Consider the following 21,282-nt stretch of genomic DNA (forward strand, 5'->3'; position numbering starts at 1 on the left):
ATCGCTGGTTATGGATACTAGACTTAACTAGACCAGTAGAATATGGATATGGTGCTCGTAATGCCGATGGGACGAGCTATTGATACATTTTTTCTTATTATGGTCTTATACAGTGTCTTATTTAAAATTATATCATTTATATCACACTGTTAATAAGAATATTATTTAAAAGAGGGTAGTTATGAGAAAATTTTTTAAATAAAATTTATTTAATCAGAAGTGATACATTAAATGGCGTTACTTATTTCAATCCTGAAAGAAAATTTGAAGGTTACATCAAGGTCGCAGTGAATTTATTAAACGAAACTCTCTATTTGTTTCCTTCATTCTTCTACATAACTTTTCTCGAAAACTTGGCAACTTAATATGATAAACAAGCATTTTATCCTGTCGTTAACGAGACAGTTCCATCTGAAATTACATATTGGTATAGGTTTGTCTATATATATTATATATACGTAAACTATTGTGCGTGGTCGCTACAAAACACACATATTACTCACCCATGTATACATTCAAATCAAAATATCTCGTAAAGGACACTGTGGCCTTAACTATAAATTAATATACTGTTGGGGAAATGGGGAAAGCTCTTCAGTTTAGCTACAAGAATATATAAAAATATATAAGGTGTTCCATTTGAAAAAGTCAAAGTGTGATTTTAACGCTCTCTTTAAACGAACTTTAAAGCTCAAGCCACCGGAACCAACTAACGTCCTCCTCAAAGTTAAACAACTTTCAACTTAAATATTTCTCTTTATTATTAACATTTTTCAAAATGATCCTCTGTAGCTCTTAAAATGGTGCACCCTTTTGAAATCATTGCAATATATATTTATTTTGTTCGATAATTCAATCGATGATTCATAATCTGCGCAATTTTTTGATCTTCTTGCGCACATTCATCCGTCTATCGATTGCGATCTATCGTGTATTTCTACAATACGACATTTCGCATTCAGAGCAGTAAAGAATTAAGGCTGGTTTTAATCCAGGGGATAATTATGGGATGTATACGGGACAGGAGGACTGAAGCGGGGAGGAGTTGGGTGGCTAGCTGGCAGCTGGCTGCAACTAGTAGCTCCAAATTAATGTTCTCAAAGTTTTTCGGAGTGCTTGTATAAAACATCGTGCATTCTCCGCAAGAAGCTACAAAATGCAAAATGTACATCGTGAATACACGAATAATCTCTTTATCAGATAAAAAACTATGATTATTGAATTACATATTACATTGTTCATTGATCGTTCGAGTCGCTGAGTATCGGTCACGACCTCAGCGTCTTTTATCAGGTCATTCAGCAGGGTCTGGTTGCACACATTGACTCCCTAAACAAGTTACGCTTTTTTACTCATGTTACTTGTGTTTAAATTATATTATAATTACTTTAGTGCCAAGGCTGTAAATTTCCCAAGGAAAACTATTGATGTGACTGAGAACGATGACCTCGTCTTGCAGACTCATCCATATATCAGCAAAGTCAACAAATTGCGGCTCTAATTAAAAAAGGGAACAGAAAATAACCCCTTTCAGTTTTTATTATTTTCTTTTTTTTTTATTCAAGATATGACTTGTCTTTCGCAATAAGATTTATCGAACGAGAGTTAACAATTAATCTTACATATACTTGGGACGTGTGAGCACTGTTATTCTATAACGAAGGTTGTCGTGAAGCTTCACCAGACGATCTTCAAGCTGCAGAATAAGCTTTTTAATCCCATTATCGCAACATTCTACATCAACTAACAGCTTTCTATTGACGAAAGCAAAGAAGCGATGGAGCAACTGTGTTATCCGAATCAAGAACTACAATTATCATCGTGCTCGACTAGAAAATCGATTCTCTACGGTGTTATAAAATTTTAGTTTAAAATACAAAACGTGAGTAATCTTTTAGCGAAAAAATAATACATCTTGAAAAACCTTATGTATATTTCTTGTTGACGACAAGCAGCCAACATTTCAACCGCCCAATCCACGTCTTTACCGCTAATGTTATCAGGAAGTTTTGAATCCTTTTTTCCTCTATATTCATTATCATCTTTTTCGCAAACTCTTGTAAATTCATCGCGTTCTCCACAGCATTGGTGAATTTTTATACTTTTTTTATGATTTTTTCTAGTGACTCAATTATAGTCTTATGAGTTCTATTAACGGCCTCTTTTAAAATACTCGAATCGGTACTGCAAACAACAATATTTCTATTTCTTTAATCTGAAGTACGTTAATCAAACACTGAAAAAGAGCGAGTTCTATTTACAATCGTCTATTCTTTCCCCATCGCGACGACAATCTTTATTGAACAATTTTATTCTAGCAACAATGTACATCATCTCCATTAATTGCTCCTCTTTTTCCCGTTTGGATAAGGTCGTATAATATAGTATTTCTGAGAGCTGGAAAATACTCTGCAAAAACAAAATAGGTTTCTTTGAATAATAATTATTTAATTTTACAATTTCCTGTTATTCTTATTCCGTAGGTATTTACTGAAGTATCGACGGAGTCGCGCGTAAGATTCCCAGTCCGCTCAGAAGGGTTATAGCAAACAAAATCTTTCGGTACAATCTTTCAGCATCCCTGTCACCTTCGATACTTTCTTTTTCGCAAATCTCGGAGACAAGTGGTCCGGCCTTTTGATGAAAACATAATGGATGGTTCTTGATAACCTCTTCTGCAACAAGATTAATAATTGGTTACTTCGAGTAGGTAAATTATAATTTATCACGTTGCTTAGCCATGCTTGATATAATGCCTGGTAAAGCAGAGTTGATTCTTTAACACCACCACACTGGAACGTTTCTCATCGGATAATTTTTCGATGATCGCTATGATAATTCTCTTGCTGTGTTGATCATCGTCCTTCGCTTGGTATGGTGGACTCAGTTGGTACAGAGAAAACTCAGGGAACACAATAATAACTATAAAACCATGAAACAAATGTTAAATTATTTAAATCTGACTTAACACAAAAGCTACCAAGATCATTTGTTACAGAAATCTGATCTTCTGTGAATTTGTATATATAATTGAATTTATCAAGTTTTTCTTTGCAGTATCCATAACTGAAAAACTGGGTGTATGAGAGTGAGAGGACTACTGCGTTAAACGATCCCTTTCATTTCCGAAGATGAAAACATTGCACACGGACTGTAACTGTTTCATCAATTTTATCTAGATATAATTGGAAGGGCGTTGTTGAATATAGAATAAAAATTTGTAGTACCGAAATACAAAAATTCGTAATGAGGTGTTTATTTTATGATAAAAGGTCATTTCTGGCCAGTAGAGATTTTGCAAAATAACGAGTTGTCCAGCCAATCCAGCACCTTGCAATAATTGTAAGTTCCAGCATTTAGGGGAATGTCTCAGTCAAGACTATCAAAAAAATATGTTGCGTAATTGTAATCCTCCATGAGTAATAAATTAGTAATCCATTTCTTTGAGAAGGGCGAGCGTGTAAATAAAACTTCAATTGAGCAGCGTTTGCCCTATTTAATCTTTCAAAAGCAGAATTTTCAATGACATCACCGTTTAGGCATTTGAACAGGCTACCACGTGGAATTACCGCAGCGTCCTCATTAATCAATTGAACAGTCGACGCTAGCCGGTCTACCTCTTTCAGTCCTTTTGCTAAAGCTTCCTCCTAATGGCCACACAATGCAATAGTTCTTAACCTTCTTTTTCTTCTAAATAAAAATATATTTCTATGTTTATCATATTACACATGAGTCTCTATTTTTCACTATTTACAGTGTATAACTGATCATTACCCTCGTTCGAAGTAAATGATGGATTCGCCTCGTAAACGTTTGTTACAATGGAAGGATTACCTTCAAATTGATTGATTGTTAGTGGTGTTAAAAATCGTGCGTATTTTGTGATGTCTGATAATAGTAGTAAATTTATTCCATCGATGCTGTTAACAGAAATGAAATTATAAAAATTATTTCAATTGCACCCTTAACATACTGATGAAAGACTGGGAATTCAACACCTCTACTTTGACTCCCTTGGATTTACGAGCATAAAGAGTGAGGGTCATAGTGGTGATCCCAAATTCTTACAATTTCTCACCAAATAAGTCTCAACGCGTGTTCTTTCCTAAACAAAAACAACTTATTTATGATAAAGCTTCTTCCCATTCGCAATATTTTTCAAATCCGTATGCTACGTGATAATCATTATGAATACCATTGATTTTTCGCCAATAATAGCATTTTTTAAAATGGTTCCCTTATTGCAAGATTAATATAAAGAATTTCGTAAAGTTGCGAATTTTCGACTCCTACGCAAATACTAGCATAACCTAAAATATCTAAGCCTTCTATTAATTTACCGCGATCCATCTGGAGTACAGAGAAACACGAAAAACAAAAAAAAGTGTTTTTGATATAGAAGTTTATCTGAATTGGTCTAGATACTTCTAAAACGTTTGTATTGTAAGCCGTACCATCGTGCCTCTTGGTACGTCTGAAACATTTGAAAAGTGGTACGAGCTCCGAAGTGGAAGTAAACTGCAAAAAAAATTTATGTAAAATTACACAAAATATAGAGGGTTACTTTTGGACCCTCTATTCTCTGTGTGATTTTACAAGAAAGAGTATATTTTCCGATTCAGTGTAAATATACAAAATTAAGGTGTAAATTTCCAAATACTGTTGGGATATTACATTTTAATTGTTTAATATAAACCGCCGTAATAGAACTTTTACCTCAATTAAGAATTCTATATACATAGTATATCTAGAATATATACATTAAAAGATTTAAAAACACATTTGTAAATGTAAATAAATTATGAGGATACCACTACAAAGGTTTTTTTATTAAATAGCCTTTACCAAAAAGTTTTTTCATATTTTACAAAATCATATTGTTAGATTTCGAAGTACCTATTGGTAGCGATAACGTGGTTCTTGGAGATTGGATGTTTGTCGGAATGAGCGGTCCGGGACGCTCGAGCTGGCTCGAGCCGTCTCGCTCTGGCGCACTCTCCGGCCGGTATTCATAGTCGTTGCTTATATTTAAGTCTGACTTAAAGTATCGATTGTCCTTTTTCACCTAACAGTAATAGAAAAAGATAACCTATGCTTAAGTCGGTCTTAAATATAAGTAACGACTATGAATACCGGTATCCGTCTCGCTTCCTCCTCACAGTTCGGCGCAACGCCGCCAGGTGGCCAACACACGGAGAGCGTTCTCGCTCACGAAAAGTTACTCGCCCAGTACTTAACGGGATCCCTCAAGCCCTCTGTAGCCAACATTACGGAACGAAAAACAAGGGAGAATTGTCCAGCGCTATTTTTCAACCGATTTCAATGTTTTTGGGCTTGTTGACATCGTTAGGTCTGGCACCTCGTAATAAAGAAGCCCGATTTTTCGATTTGTTTTGCGTTTAAATATTAATAATGCGAATTTTTAAACAATTTTATTTTTTTTACGTTTTTTGGAAAATACGGCTTTACTTATGACAAAGCGCGAGTCCTAACGATTCCAACAAGCCCAAAAACATTGAAATCGGTTGAAAAATAGCGCTGGACAATACTCCCTCGTTTTTCTTTCCGTAATGTTGGCTACAGAGGGCTTGAGGGATCCTGTTAAGTGGGCGAGCCGCGCCAGTTTTCGCTCTCGTTCATCAGAGCTAGGGACCCTGCTCCCTATTATCTTTTTGGAGTGCGCTAGCACTGTCAGTCTCTTCCTTAACTTTTATAATTAACCCATCTGCGTATACCACCTTGGTTGCGTAGTCTACTTCCTCTCCTTTGTCTTGTTTCCAATATTGTTTTGGATTTTTTTCCGTGTTTCATACCGGGTCAAATTGCTCACAGTATAACTACACTATTATAGCTGTTGTCACAGTGGTACAATTCTCAATTTGTAATAAATTCGTATCTAAATTCCATTTTATAAATTGTAATTAGGTAGTACATCACGCACCTATGTGCCTACTTTGCTCTTTCGTCCATCGGTATATCTTACTTCGATTGAAAAATTTCTTGCCGGTGTCGCGGTGTTCCCAATGGGTCACCCTCCAAATCGCACTACGCGCCCATGTCTGCTTAACATCGGAATCCAAAAACGCCTATAACATTTTCCTAAGACCAACTGCAATTCATGTAGTAGATCCCCGGTAGCAAAATTGGCCCAAATGAGGTAAATATGACTGGATTTTCCGGTCATAATAACGTCATTTGGACCAATTTTGCTACCGGAGATACTTATGGTTTTTATCTACATATGTTGCAGAATTAGATTTCTACTGCTCTCTCTCTCTCTCTCTCTCTATATATATATATATACACGCACTATATAACTGTTTGCTGATCCATAGTCTTTTGTAATAAACTTGTTTTAATTTGTACTGATGCTGAAAACTTGACTAAGCCTCGTATAAGCGGTCCCTGTTTCCGCTTTCTTGAAGAAAATTGGGTAATTTGACATCTCTCCAAATTTTCTCCATATTCCCGTCGACATATCAATCGACAGTGCCGATTAATTAGCTTTTTAGAGAGAATATACTTCTATCGCGTACCAATAATATCTCTTCCACGGAACAAGTCCTTTTGCTTGGATATATCAAATAAACAAGTGGATCCGCAACCACCATCGTATATTATGAATTTCGAGTGACTATGGCAATCCGAATTAGAAAAATCAAAGTCCTAAGCACCAAGACATCTGTTTAATAGTTTAAAATACCGTCTTATTCTTAATTCTGGCTTACGAGAAGTAGAACAGAAGCAGTTTGCTCCTTCCTGGCTTGGCTAATATTGGCCAACTTACTCAGTCGTATTGCCGCTTTTTTCAATGGTGTAAGAAGCTTTCGAAAATTTGTTTCCGGAGCGAAAGTTTCCTTACTTTATTTAGTTGTTTGAATTCACGCAATTAAGCATTCATATATTAATATATTTTAAAAATATTTCACAAAATAATACTTGAATTTTCCATGCAGTCTTTTCGTATTCTCTGGCTATGTTCCATAACGCAGCTGTACTATGTTGTGTACTTTGTTTCATCATATCCGAGAAAACATTTAATTTTTCTTTTGTAAATGGTTTGCATCTTTTGTATCTCCTTGGAGAGACACCGCACATCTAAAATAGTAATGTATTAATTGCAATAAAATTATTTGAATTTAATTCCCATGCAGATGGGATATATGATGTATAGAATATATATGCTCGTGTTACATATATATATTGTGATGGGAAAATATTATTGATGTAATTTCATATGTAACGTTATTAAATATATTGATATCTTGCCTAGCATGCGTAGGGTATTTAAATTTTCTTACTTAAGAGAAATGCAAACTTTTGGTAATTATATAAATTTAAATGAGAGAGACGACTCTTATATATAAGTAATTGATCGTAATTATATAATACAATGCGTATATATAAATATATATTAAAAAATGTACGCCACTTCACTTTCAATTATTTCTAGGGTACAACACGCGTTGCTATTATTCCGCGTTAACGCAGAGGGCTGTATATTCTTTATGCCTCTTTATTCTTTATTCCTTCTGCTCTCTCACGTTCATCCTTCTCTTTTAAGATTTTGTCCAATCCATTCATAATGAAACATTAGGTTAAAGCATGTCATAATTATGAATATATATATATGATATCACAGCTACTTATACATTCTCGGAGCTTGAAATAATGGAGCTTGATTGACGCTTTTTAAACACACACAAACAATTTTAATTATTAATTTATTGATATTAATTATGTAGCAAGTACAGAAATCTTCTATTTAAAAACGGAAATTTGTGAAAATCCCATCCCATACAGCACACTTGATAAAAAAGTTGTCTTATAGACATCTTTTAGTCATCCAATTGACTAAAAGACACCTAAAAGTGGTCTTAAAGCTATTAGGTGCTCTAAGGGAACGATTGTGAAGTGAGAATGTATTGCTGCGTTTACATACGAAAAGCACGATGAAAAATTAGCTAACAGTGCTGTCTATTGTTTAGTTTTTGCAGTTTTCTACTATGCACTCTGTATAGATATAGAGCAACACATTCTCACAACTCTTTGTTGTATTTCACCCACGGTACCTAAATTTGATTTAATTATACTGAGTGAAGTCATTTTACTATTAACCATATATTCCTTCGAATATTAGAAGTAATCAATTTTATGAAATATATTCCTATTGCCCTTTGTATTTTAAATATTCCAAATTTAGTGAACCAATCAAGCGATGATATAACGAAGTAAGTGAAAGTGGGGGTACAGAATTAGAGGATATTGCCTGTCTGCTCACTTTCCCTTCATTTTACCCTACGTTTGATTGGTTCATTAAAATGTGGAATACTTAAAAATTAAAAGGTCGATAGAACTTTTTTTTTATTGTTCAATTCTAACGGTGCATTGAATATTTGGCTAAAATGATGCCATTCGAAAGGAAGACACCCGGTATATAAAAGAAGGTTTACCTAGTCGGATCTTTAGTCTCCGATAAAATTTCTAGCAGTTCGTCGTTAGAGAGAAAGAAGAAACGTGGAAAATAGAGTCTCTTTTTCTCTAAATATGCAGTCAAGCCCTTTTGAACCAGGTCTAATAGACTAGTACATTTTTTTAGACGTTCCAACATCTTGTCTACTGCCAATACTGACACGACTCTTGGATCAGCGAAAACAGAGATCATAATTTCTCGCCAGATCTGAAAACAATTGTCGAATTTAGTTGGAATAACATTTTACGAATGATTTAGAATTTCTACCTTGTCGACAGAACTGAATCGACGACCTTCCTCAGGCATCTGTTGCTGGATATCTGGAGAGGAAAATATTGGTTCCAGGTACATCCAAGTGGCTTGAACCTTCAGCCAATAATCCATGATATCTTGCAAATGGACCAATTTACCCTCCCATTCTCTAAAAGTAAATTCTTTTGTAAATATAATCATGGTAATTCTAGTAATATTTATCGTCGTACAATGTGTCCTTCTCGAAGGGTTTTATATAAAGAGAGTTCTTCATAGTTTGAGCCTTTGTCAAATGATCATCTAGCAAAAGTTGAATATCATCCACGCTAGATACAACGAAAGTTCCAGTATCACGATAAACTAGCACAGTAAATTCAATTTCCTCCCAATCTGCGTGCATCCTTTCCAAAGCTTTCTCAAGGTTACCCTCTTTGGTAGCAGCTTCTGTGATGTTGTCGAGTTTCGCCACGTAATCATCCAATCCATAATCAAGAATCTATAATTATGATTAAATTTTAGTTTTTCTAAAAGCTAACAGTGCTTTATTGAAAATTTACTTTAGCCAGTATGGTGGTTTCATCAACTTTAATTGGGAAGCCAACGACTTCTGAGACCAATTCCCAGTGTCGATCCTCCATGACGTCTAGCTGCCAATGTATAATGATAAGTATAATTATTATCATTATTATACAGTTTTATCTAATTACTTTATAATTTTAGAAGTGCTTATACATACAACTAACGGTATTCTACCACGAATCCGAATTTGCTTTCTAGCTTTTCTCACCAATGCTATCACTGACATTGTCTCAGCCGCTAGTACCTGAAAGACTAATCGTTGATTAGGTCCAGCTTGAGGAAAAAAAATCTGGAAGCATCAAAGACTAGCCTGAATGTCCATGGCAGGATGTTTCAATAATTCTATGAAAGGAGTTACAATGTCGGGATCAATTAAATTACGTCTCATATCCGGTATTGCTGCAATTTGGAGCAGAATAGACAGCGATCCACTCTGGCAATTTAACTCTTTAGTTTCTAGAAGATTTACAAGCACTTCTAAACCTCCTACATCGTTAATTGCTTTCTGAACGTCCTAAAAAAATTATTCTTATAAACCTGATCGTGATATGTCATTGAAATTAACTATCAGTTTTTAACCTTATTGGTAAGCTCGTGATCTTTTAAAAGACAACAAGAAATCATGGTTGCTGTTTGATTTCCTGCTTTCATATATTTGATAAGCTCCTGGATATGCCAGAATTCGGATGAAACATCTGGCAGTTCTTCCTTGATAAAATTAGATTCGGTGTCGTTCTCTGATGGAAGCTCATCATCTGTACTCTCTTCGTCAACTTTTTCGCTAATATAACGAGTTTTTGGACCATAGGGTTCTCCAGTTACTATTGAAATTAGTTGCTGAGATACTTCTTCTTCAACATCCTCTATACCTGGTGCTGGTCTGCAGTTTGCAGTTAAAAACGTAGAATTTACCATGATGTATAATTTTAGAATTACTTTATTTATTGTATTTACTCCGTTACCACCGGCTCTGGAGGTTCTATCTCTTTCTTTTTCTTTGAAGGCATTTTTCAATTTTCTTTAATATTGAAAAGTGAAACTTAATTGTAGAGTGAATAATAAAGTTTAGATATTGATCAAACAGCTTTAGAATATGTTCTGGTGTATCTTTTTAGATCTGCCCGTGTGATTTATATTTTGGGGTCCAGTTTATAAGGTGAAGACAGTGCTAGAGCACTCCTAAAGGGAAATATGGAGCAGCGTCCCCATGTTCGACTAAGTTGAGAGAGCAAGACCGCCGAGACCTGGTGCGAATCTCGCCCACTTAAGTACTGGGCGAGTAACTTTTCGTGAGCGAGAACGCTCCATGCCGGCCTAACGGCGTGCGAGTCATCACTTCCGGATTGCAAGGAACCGTGCACTGAGGATTTATCGAGCGGCCGAGTCCAGGAGTCTTGGGGTTTTCGTAACTCTGAACTCTGCCGAAGAAGGGACTGTCGGACGGATCTATGAGACCGAGACCAATGAAGCCTGGTACCTTAACCAACGAGTTCACGAAATCCTGAGCCTCTCGAAAAGCTTGCAGCAAACAATCGACACCGGTGCACAGCTTCTTCGAGCAGGCCGTTGTTCCTTTTCGCGAGAGCGAAACTTCCTTTCGGGTGCACGTGCACCCGGGCATTTTGATCTCCGGTGGTCTGCTACCGGATCTGCAGGAGTTTGAAATCTTGGTTATCGTTTGAGGAGTCCCAATTTCGGTGGTACAGACATCCCTCTCCCCATCCACCTTCCAATCTCCGAAGATTCTTTAGATCATCAGGATACAACTTGTAATCAAACTTGCAGGCGCTACTAGACCAGCTCTTCCTGCTGTTATGTCGCATCAGATTCTTGGCTAATTCTTCTTCAAGTGCTCCCCCCTTCCCTTCCCCTCTCACTCTTAGCACATCATTGCAATATTCCAAATGCATCGAACCAAATTGCATCTATTTCGGGCAATATCCAGCAGACCTACCAGCGTCTATCTCGGTCTTTTTGAACAGCGTGGCCGGATTTCTCAGCATAATGCAACCGGATCTCATGCAACCAGATTGGCAATCATTGGATTTATCGGTTGCCATCGCGGTAGACAGGAACAAATAGGTTCATCCGAATAAGATCGATAAACAAGATCTCGATAACTGCTATCGTTCAGATTTTCGACACTCGTGAGATCTTCGAAATCAAGTTAATCCATGGAGATGCGCGGTGATGAATCTGGTCACGTTAGGGGGGCTGTCATCTCCCACTATTGATCCGTGTACCGTTCTGCTTATTTCTTGTCGGACAACCGAGCAAACGGCATACAATTACAGGATACGTTTCGGAGATCTTCAGTTTCCTCCTGGTAACTTCCAAACACCTGCCTCTTCGCGTCATCATTCGTCACGTTTACGTAGGAAAATTCCTGAGTGCTCGGGGAGTTCCGAAAAACCAAGGATTTCTTCATCATCGACTGCTCCGACAGGCACGTGTTTTTCTAAATTCATCAGTTGAACGGCCGTTGATATCGAGGCAGAGAGTTCTTCGCGTTTGTCGAAGAGACGATATTTCGTCTGGATGGGAGATGCTATTGGCAGATCGTCCACTCCGTAGGAAACGTTGTGTATCTGACCTTGAAGACTGCAGGGTAAAGGAACCTTGGTCTTGCAAAGTAACGTACAAGGCTTCTTCTTATTCTCCTCGTCCATCTTAAAAATCTTTTTCTTCAGGAGCAAACATCGATGTCTCTAGGCTCTTTGGTGTCTTTGTGATCAAAAAAGTTTTACCACTCTTAACGTCGATGGTCCTAGTGAAGAAATGATAATTCTCCTTGTCCTCGGATATTGGCCTGTTCCGATCTTCCTCGAGTCTAACCTTATTCGTACTAATTTAAAACGGTGGCAAGTCCAGCAGTTTAATACAAATCACCATATTATCGCCATCAGTTTCCGATCATTTTTCAGCACTTATCTCGAGTTAGTGTATAAAAAATTTCCATCATATTTATCTGCTCGCTTCTCGACGCGTTTCCTTCGAGATTCATGTTTGACAGTTTCCGACTGGCAAAACTGCTATTAGTTTCCAAACTCATGCTACAAAATAAGAATTTAGATCAATGCGCAACTTGCACGAAAAATATAGTTCGCTGTTCAGCGTGAATTAATTACACCATTGATTTTGTTGCCATATGACGGCTCGAACGGAGCTACCTGATGACATTCTAGCGCCTCTCAAGCAAATTGTCGATTGTTGTCGTGGTAATTTATTTGAGAAAATGTAATCGTCGAATAATCGATATCAAAGTCAGACTTTTGGTACATACAGGTTGTTTGTCTTCTGTTAATAATTGTTCATGACTCATAGAATCTACCATTAAATTCTCATTTCTCTTTTGATCCCCTTCACTTTCTTCAATTTCAGAATTGTTTTGATAGTTTAATACATTTTCATCCAAACTCTTCGGGCTGAATATAATCTTTGTTTCAAATCTATTCCTCTATGGCTTTTCTGAGCACTGAATGCCCTTATTACTTTTTTCTTAATATTTGTCATTAGTTTATTCAGAGGAGACTTTTCTGATGGTCTCGTGATTTGTACAGCTTGATTTTTCATAGCTAGTCTATAATGAAGTTCATCAAAAATTTTTCTTTTTATTTGATTATATTTAGAAAATTTCTTAGAGTTAATGTTTTCTTGGTGAGAAATATCCATGTTTTGTTCAAATGTATCTTGTGATATTCCATGCCATTCAGGATTCAATCCTAAATTTTTTGACTTTTTATTAAAGTTTATATTAATGTCTTTAATCTCTTCAGAACTCATTACTTTACGGAATATTCGACTTGGTGTTGCTACATTAGAATTAAGCAGAGGAATTACTGATAATTCCTTACTCTCGCAATACTGATTTCTTACTTGAGCTTTTTCTGATTCAGTTTTTGATGTAAATTTAGAAGAAATAAATTTTGAATCGGATTTTGAGTTCTTCTTATCTTCTACTGTAAAAGCTTTACTGCTTTGCAATTTAAAAGTAGGAGTGCCTTCTTTCAAAGATTTAGTTGTGATTTGTTTTTTATTGACTTTTAAGGAATCAGTTTCATCTGTTTCTTATTTTGACTTAATTCCAAATTCCAGTTTTGTATCACTTGCATCATGGAAACTTTTCACCTGAAAGACATTTGTCATGCCTTTAGTATTTCTAGGGTGAGAATCAATTTTTTGATAAGATTTTAACTTTTCATTAAGTACTAATTCTTTGTCCAATTTAGTTTTTTGAGATTTATAAAATGAATTAACTGCTTTTAAAATATGTTGAGAATATTTTAAGATCTCATTAGTTTTGTCATTGTGATCTGATGCATATGTATTGTTGAAAATTTGTTGTGCTTCAAAATTTGTAGAATCAGTATTTTCAATCTGGCAAAAAACATGATTTTGTTTGACTGTAATACTCGGTGAACAAACTTTATGCGAGACATGGCCATTAACTTTACATTCAGGATGAGGCCTTTGTAAAATTTTCATTCCATTAGACAATGTGTGAACTGAGCTGCTCATTTTGCTCCATCAGAATTTTAGACTGGTCTAACGATTTTCTTTCTAAATCAATCACTTTAGAACTATAGTCTTTTTTCATGAGTTGAGCTGCTTGTTGGGTGGACTTTAACTCAGATACAAGTTTTTAATATCTTTACGATGCTGAACTTCTAGATATTCAAGTTTGGACTTCCAGTAATCTTCTTGAGTGTGCAGTTTCTTTTGTATGCTATCAACATCTGACTTAAGTCGGTCAAGTGTTTGGTTTTTTAATCGTTCAATTTCTTTTTCTTACTGACTAATTCATTTTTTCAAATGTACATCAGATTCAGTACTGTTTTACATTTCACCTTTGAATCTGGAATCATCTATGAGTAATTACTCAGACGCTTCTCTGAATGTTTCTTCCATACTTTCTTCATAATATCATTATCATTATATTTGAAAACTCTTTTCTCGCTTTTAGCCACTTTTTTGTTGTCCTTTTCATTATTTATTGACTTATTGTCGTCATTGTATATAATTTTATCTGTTTGATTAAGTCTTTTCTTTAGTGATTTCATTTCATTATGAAACTTTTCTGTCTCAGTTTTATAATGATCATGCATAACAGGTATAGCTAAGTAATTTAATTTATATGCATGTCATCTCATAATATGTGCATTAACAAAAATGCTGAGGCAAATGTTTTTGGACAATATGGACATTCATGTATTTCAATGTGAGAATCGTTGTTTTTTGGATAAATTATTTTGTGTTTTCTTCCTAACTGTTCCTGCAACTACTTAATAGTTTCTCGTGAAGTTGACAAGTCTTTTTCAGTTTACAATTATTTCCTGTTTTCAATCTTAATTCATCCTTTAATATAACTACACGATGATCTAAATATTGCTTATAGTATAATAAATACTTTATGGGCAATTGTGCAAAACGAAATAATTTTTCAAAATTAGAATCTAAGATTTTAACATCACGCTCATATTCCAAACCATAGCTCCATACAATATGTACATTCTTATAAATAATTGAAAAATCTCTTTCCCTTATCACACGGTCAATATCTATATTACTAATTTTACTCCAATCTAAGACTCCTTGGTCAATTAGTAAATGCTACTTTTAACTAAAATGATTAATATTTAGAATCTTTAGTAATTCTCTATTTTTGACAATTTGAAATGTGTTCATTTCCGACGAGCTTTCTAGGTCAGTCTACTCTCCAATGGGTTTAAAAATGGCTTTTCTTACACAGTTAGTCGTTTTCCTTCCTTGTTTCTTATATATTACGCACGCTCCATAACTGGTTTTTCGGTTTGGTTTAAGCTAACGTAAAATTGGCCTTCGAAGACGATGAACGGTGTCTACCCAGTAAGGATTTTTGGTTCTGGATAACTACTTTTTCAATGGCATCTTTTACCGGTAGAAAATCGCTGCTCTCTGAATGTAGACTCATAGTATCCTCAATTATATCCTTGTGAACATACATCCACGGATACTCCGTTGTCACCTATTCGTCGATCACGCAACCAGAAATCTTTTGTATCAATGGCGAAAAATTCAGTCTGGCCACACCTTCGGCATCCTTGACAGTGTTTTGTATTATATAAATCAGGTGTTAGCACAGCTGCATTTAACGTATAAATTTTGATTATATTGACCAGAAATATGGAGTAATGATCCCTTACAATCTATTCCATCTTCCGAGTGGAGAGTAATGTCACTATTTGACGCCCAATATAAATGTAAATAAAATAATATAAAATGTCTATTCTACTTGTATACATTAACATTGATTTGTGTAAGCGTAGAGGGCATCGGATAAAGCGATGCTAAAGAAAGTGCAGCGACTTTAAAGGCTAAGGATACGCAGGTGGAATTCATTTATGCCATGATGAATCCCAAACATTATACCTGCATTTAAGCATTCGCCAGAACCACTGACACTCAGCCGATTGTCAATAGAGAATGCGGTACGAGGTTTATATAAGCGACTCGTAATTTCATCAATCTTCACCAGAGCTGAGTTTCTGCAAAATGATCACTTTTTAAAGCTTTTCTAGTGATTAAAACACCCATTGATACCAGAGTAGTAATTACAACTAAGATATATTTAGTCAATGTTTCAGTAATATGTTTAATCTCTTCAAACTGTCTCTGAGAGTCGTAATTTCATGATATTCCAAAAAAGTCACCCATACAGCACACTTGACTAAAAGTTGTCTTATAGACATCTTTTAGTCATCCAATTGATTAAAAGACATCTAAACAATGTCTTTAACTTATTTGGTGTTCTATGGGTTATGACTTACGTACGTTAATGACATGACAGCAAAATTCAATTTTCTGGTCCGTCCAAGCTTTAATATCATTGTTTATTGGTGTCCAAGTGATTTAACCCTTAAAGCGCACACTTCCTATTAATATCATAAAATGTACATAGGATTTAAAAGACCCTAACTTTTTATAATGTCTACAAAACTTGTGTTTTCAAGTATTTTATTACGAAAATAATTAATAATGTTTCTTATGAATCGGTTTTTCACAATTGACGGTACAAACACAAAATTTTAAATCCTAAAAGTTATACAATTAAAGCATATATTTTCTTTGAGGTACTTTAGACCCCTAGTGCACTTTAAGGATTAAGAATCTTCATCAATCTCGAACTGTATACGCCAATAAATCAATATTGATGATTTATTGTAAACAGTTATACTTGCCGTCGAGATAATACCGTATCTCTTAATTGTCCGAAATTCTTTTCTATATAATAGCACCCGACCAAAATTTAATTGCTTTTGGTCCAATTCAATGATTAATGGTACTCCGTTTGCTCGAAGCTGAAAGTTTCGTTAATCATAATATCTGACTTTGGACTCTTGGGCACCTCGATGGTAGAGCTGAAATATCCTGACTATTCTTTTTATCCGTCTTAGGCTTGTCCTTGTTGGTTTGTTTCGATGAAACCTTTTACTCCTTTGTCCACCAAAGTACCATCTTTCTTCTTCTCGACCGGCTTCAGAAACTCGAACATTTCTTTCATTTTCGTGTCGGACGAAGTTCCTCGTACACCTTCGTTCCGCGACGGACCTCCCAACAATTTCCCCAAATACTTCCTCGTCAAAGTAGCAGGTGTCTTTTCTCGGTGCCCGTTTGACTTAACAATATTCCCTGTTGACTTAGCGATATTCCTTTCTGTCTTTTCAATTAGGAATCTGTCGAATCCCACGTTGATTCGTTCCATATTACTGACTACTGATTTATCTCCCAAAGAGGTCCTAGTACCCGTGCTTCCGACGGTCTAAGGTCTCCTTTCTGTCGCGCGTTTATTCGCGGCATGACCTGCCGTGTCGACTTTATTTACCTTCAACATTTTTTTGTTCATTTCCTTATCCATCTTCGATTGTTTCGCTGCTGGCTTGGCAAACTTTTCGTAAGATTCTTCGGACGTCCACCAAGGCACGACTTTCGTCGTAACGCGATTTTTATTATTAGCGTAAACCTCGAAACCGTCCCTTCTTCCGTCGGCCCTCACTCGACTCTTCTACGGAGCGTTCCCGGTACTATCCGAATCTTTCAACGCGGACGACTTTCCAATCTCGTATTTTTCATTCTTCGTTGCCGTATTCTTGTTGGGATACTGAATCTTACCAGAGTCGTCACTCTTCCTCCTCATCGACTGATACCGATCGACGTTCTTACTAGCCACCATCGGCTTCTACAGTTTCGCTGAGATTTGCAGATTTAATATCGACGGCGATGACGATGAACTATCTTGTTACTCTTTTTCAATAGAGTTTGAACTCTTGTCTCCCTGCACCACTGGAATACGTGTTTCTATCTGATCCAAGGAGCTAACCATGTCAACTTTTTCCGATCTAGCAGTGATCGTTTTCACCTCGGACACCGGCTCGCTGTTGATCAGCAGCTCGATCTGTTTACCGGCAGAGAATTCTCACTGACCGAAATCTTCATAGCGTTGTCACAGGGCGTTGCGCTAGTTGGGAGTTTGGTCTTGGTCCGCGCGACGCTACTCTTGTTCCTAGATTGGACTTGATCACCACCGAGAGCTCTTTGTTATTGATTACAGTATCGAGCAGCGGGGAATTCGTGGGATCGACGTTAACGCTCACAACAGACTCGCTTGTCGAGAGTTTCATTTTCAATTCAATGTTTGGATTCCTGGTAGGTGGCAGTATTTTGCTCGTTTGACTCGAAAAACTCTCGCTTGGAGGTTGTTCTACCTTCGCCGTTAAAAATGCACTCTCTATGTTAAGCTTCATAGAGATCAAATTATCGGACAACTTGATGGCAGACTCTTTGAATTTATTCGTATGTTCTTCACCTTCTTGTCCATCCAGTTTATAGACTCGTTCAAGTACTGAGCGATCTCCATATCGTGTAGCTTGGCCATCGCGATATTACTGCTTTTCAGCTCTTTCAAGAACTCTTCCACGTTCTTCTGCCAATCACCGTCCTTCTTGATCTCTGTCTTGTTACCAGGAAGCAACGACGACGACGACGACGACGACGACGTTTCAGTGGAATATCGAGACGGACCGAACTCTCTTATTTTGTTGCTCGACAGATCTGAGAACGGATCGCCCATATTTATAGAATTGATTTTCTTAGCCGACTCGTTGCTACTACTCCCCCCTCCTGTCCCGCCTCCAAGGACTCATCGTAGCCCATTTCCGGCATAATAGAGCGAATATCCTGTTTTTTTATAGAATTCAATCTACATTCCTGCGATTTTCCAACAGGACCAAGCGACATTGACTTGCGTGATTAACGGAGACGGTGCTTGGCGACGTTGCCAAACGAGACCTTCTTCTTGATACTGGATTTGGACCTGGACCTCGAGGATATGACGAGTGTCCTCGATCTCTTATTCGACAGAACTGGCCTGCTTCTGATGGTGCAAAGAGCGCTGCTGTTGTGTCGTGCGTGCAAATTTTGACGTACGTTGGAGGGGACGTTGCTGGATCTGAGCGAAATCACGATGGACCTGAGTTGGTCGTTCTTGCACGATGGGAGCCTCTTGGAGTGTTCGTTTTGGACTGTTGGAAGAGACGGGGAGGAAGGGGAAGGAGATTGGAGAACGCTCTTTGTGCACCAAGATCAATTTTCCGGCGCGGATAAGCGTCCAACGTACCATGGATCACGGTGTAACCGACGCCGTTTAAAATTCACTTGAGCCTATTCATGGTGTTGATCACGATACAAAAAAACTACTATCCAATTTTGGGAGACCAGGGATGAATGGAATGGGTCAAGAACCAATACGCCTAAAATTTTTCTTCGTCAGATCAGGCATGTAATGACATGTTGAAGTTGCCTCGGGTCACCGTTGATCACAGTAGTCAAGCGTTTCGAGTTTCAAGTTGTTATTTTTCTTCGTATGTGGTGATAACAACGTTGCAATTGTCTTATACCACACATAAACGAATAAACACAACTGCGTTAATTCGCATGGCACGTTGAAACAAATTCCGTGCCTGCTCAGTTTTTCTGTTTTTTTCTTCTTCGAGACAAAGTGCGGTAAGGAGGAAGGGGGGAGGGTGAGATAGTCAGAAAGATGAGAGTTTTTAACCAGCTTATATACGCGGGAAGATTTCTCAAGGTCCTTAAGCGCGCGAGCGGTGAGATATGAGCGCTGCACATACAGTTATCATGAAATATTATAATTATCATTTGCATCTTGTATTCTTAGCATGTTAGTCCATTTGTAATGGTTTAGGGGATATAATGGAAGATCTGAGTATATGCAATCTTGCATTACATACACACACTGGTGACAGGCAGCAGTTTCTTTGTGTCCAGAGGAGATACTGTATACCTTATATCCAAATAATCTTATTTATTGAGAGCAATTTGTGAATATATGTTTACTTAAATGGCTGTAGTTCTGGTTAAAATGAATTAATAATCATAAATTAAATTATATTTATTTATCTGTGTATTCTATTTTGCAGAAGATAGGAAAAATGTAAATTGAAGATTGAAATAATTTATTTAGCAATTGTATAGTGATAGAACGATTGTTATTCGGACAATTGACAAAGTAACGCGACGCCTCTTATAATCCAATGATCCGGTGATTTTTCAGTCGGTAGTTTCATGGCTATTACAAAATTAGTCGAATGGCCTGTAGTGGATAAAACACCTCGACGTATGCTGGTCTTATAAACTGGGCAATTGTAAATATATTGTTCTTCAACATCGGTTTTTTTTACAGGTAATAGCCATAGCTATAAGAATATCGTCACAATTTTCTTTTATAAGAAATAATAAAAACTATATTAATTCATTACGAAGAAATTAAAGGAAACTCACAAAGGGCATGTTGTCGTAAAGTTTTTTAGGTATGCTTTCATCTAATACCATGTTTTCCATGTTAAATCTGGCTCCATCGAGGAACAGGCCGTAAACGTAGATTCCATCTACCGGTGGGTGTTCGAAATTTTCTTCCTTCATTACGATAAAATTGTAAACTAGTAGGTCTATTGGAACATGATACTTTCTTGCAAAATTCTGTCGTGCCCCGGTTAGAAAAGCCTGGGTAAAGAAGAATCCGGACAACCAAAATGTACTGGGTGGACCTTTTTCGTACCATTCCTGATGAACAAAATAAAAGAAGAAAAATCTAATACACAGTACTAATATTGAAATGAGATAAAAAGTAATAAACGTACCTGTAAAAATATGAGACGTTCTAGAAAATCATTTATATAACTGCCCAGAGGTTTTAAGGATGGGTAGGAAACATTCTGCCAGACGCTTGGAATTCTTCCAGTTAAAATGGAACTATATACTTCTTCCAGTTCGAAAGACATTACGATTAAACCTAAGAAAATTTTGATTTTAAAGAAACTTAATTAAGAACTATTGTGATAATATTATTAAAAATAAAATGGTACCTTTTATGGCCTTTTGAATATTGATCAGACTACTTCGGATACGTTTTAACAGCTTGTTGAATCTTGCCATCTCTTGGACCAGTACTGTATTCATGCACTGACTGTAAGATGTTGGATATTTTTCGAGAGCGTTGAGCAGATCGTAATCAGCCGGTAGTCTGGATAAAATGTCTTTTGCTACTGCAAGAACCAACTTATCCCCTGACAATCCACCTGACCCGGATTTATCAGTTTCCTTCAAATAGATACAATATAGATCGCACCGATAATTTTAGACGATTAAAGATTCAAAATGTTTCCAATTGTTAACTAAATTACACATCATAGAAAATATACCTGAGTCAATAGAAGTGACGAAAAAAGTAATTCGGTCTCCTGTTTATCTTTGATGATATCAGCATTGTTATTCATTCCAAATACACTTGGCTCGGTTATGAGTGGTAGACCCTTTGTGTATTCTACATAAACTTCGTATTCCTCTGTATCTGGACAGTAATAAACTTCGGACGTTCGGTCATAAAAATAACAAATATCGCCAATGACATCCCTATATACACATAT

The 21,282-nt window shown here is 36.5% G+C and overlaps 1 protein-coding gene, 1 long non-coding RNA gene and 1 pseudogene across 2 annotated transcripts in view; all 3 read right to left on the bottom strand.

Annotated features, from left to right (window-relative positions):
- Positions 1 to 1,696: 1,696 nt before the first annotated feature.
- On the bottom strand, positions 1,697 to 2,775 carry LOC136779099 (uncharacterized). Its single transcript, XR_010823522.1, has 3 exons — positions 2,492 to 2,775; positions 2,262 to 2,409; positions 1,697 to 2,184 (listed from the first exon to the last, which is right to left on the bottom strand). It is a non-coding gene; the product is annotated as an uncharacterized lncRNA (long non-coding RNA).
- A 396-nt stretch (positions 2,776 to 3,171) lies between these two features.
- On the bottom strand, positions 3,172 to 4,350 carry LOC136778834 (radial spoke head protein 9 homolog; annotated as a pseudogene).
- Positions 4,351 to 19,779: 15,429 nt separating this feature from the next.
- LOC136778930 (dynein axonemal heavy chain 7-like) overlaps positions 19,780 to 21,282 on the bottom strand; it is a 46,832-nt gene continuing 45,329 nt past the window's right edge. Inside the window, exons 44-48 of the mRNA XM_066736124.1 lie at positions 21,057 to 21,268; positions 20,722 to 20,988; positions 20,497 to 20,648; positions 20,138 to 20,419; positions 19,780 to 20,052 (exon numbers count right to left, since the gene is read on the bottom strand). Of these exons, the coding sequence (XP_066592221.1) occupies positions 19,846 to 20,052; positions 20,138 to 20,419; positions 20,497 to 20,648; positions 20,722 to 20,988; positions 21,057 to 21,268 (1,120 nt within the window). The 3' untranslated portion in view covers positions 19,780 to 19,845. The remainder of the gene's footprint in view (positions 20,053 to 20,137; positions 20,420 to 20,496; positions 20,649 to 20,721; positions 20,989 to 21,056; positions 21,269 to 21,282) is intronic.

Source organism: Prorops nasuta, unplaced genomic scaffold (genome assembly GCF_024137725.1).
Source record: "Prorops nasuta isolate Cenicafe-Biocafe unplaced genomic scaffold, Cenicafe_Pnas_1.2 PNAS00015, whole genome shotgun sequence".
In the NCBI taxonomy this organism is placed as follows: domain Eukaryota; kingdom Metazoa; phylum Arthropoda; class Insecta; order Hymenoptera; family Bethylidae; genus Prorops; species Prorops nasuta.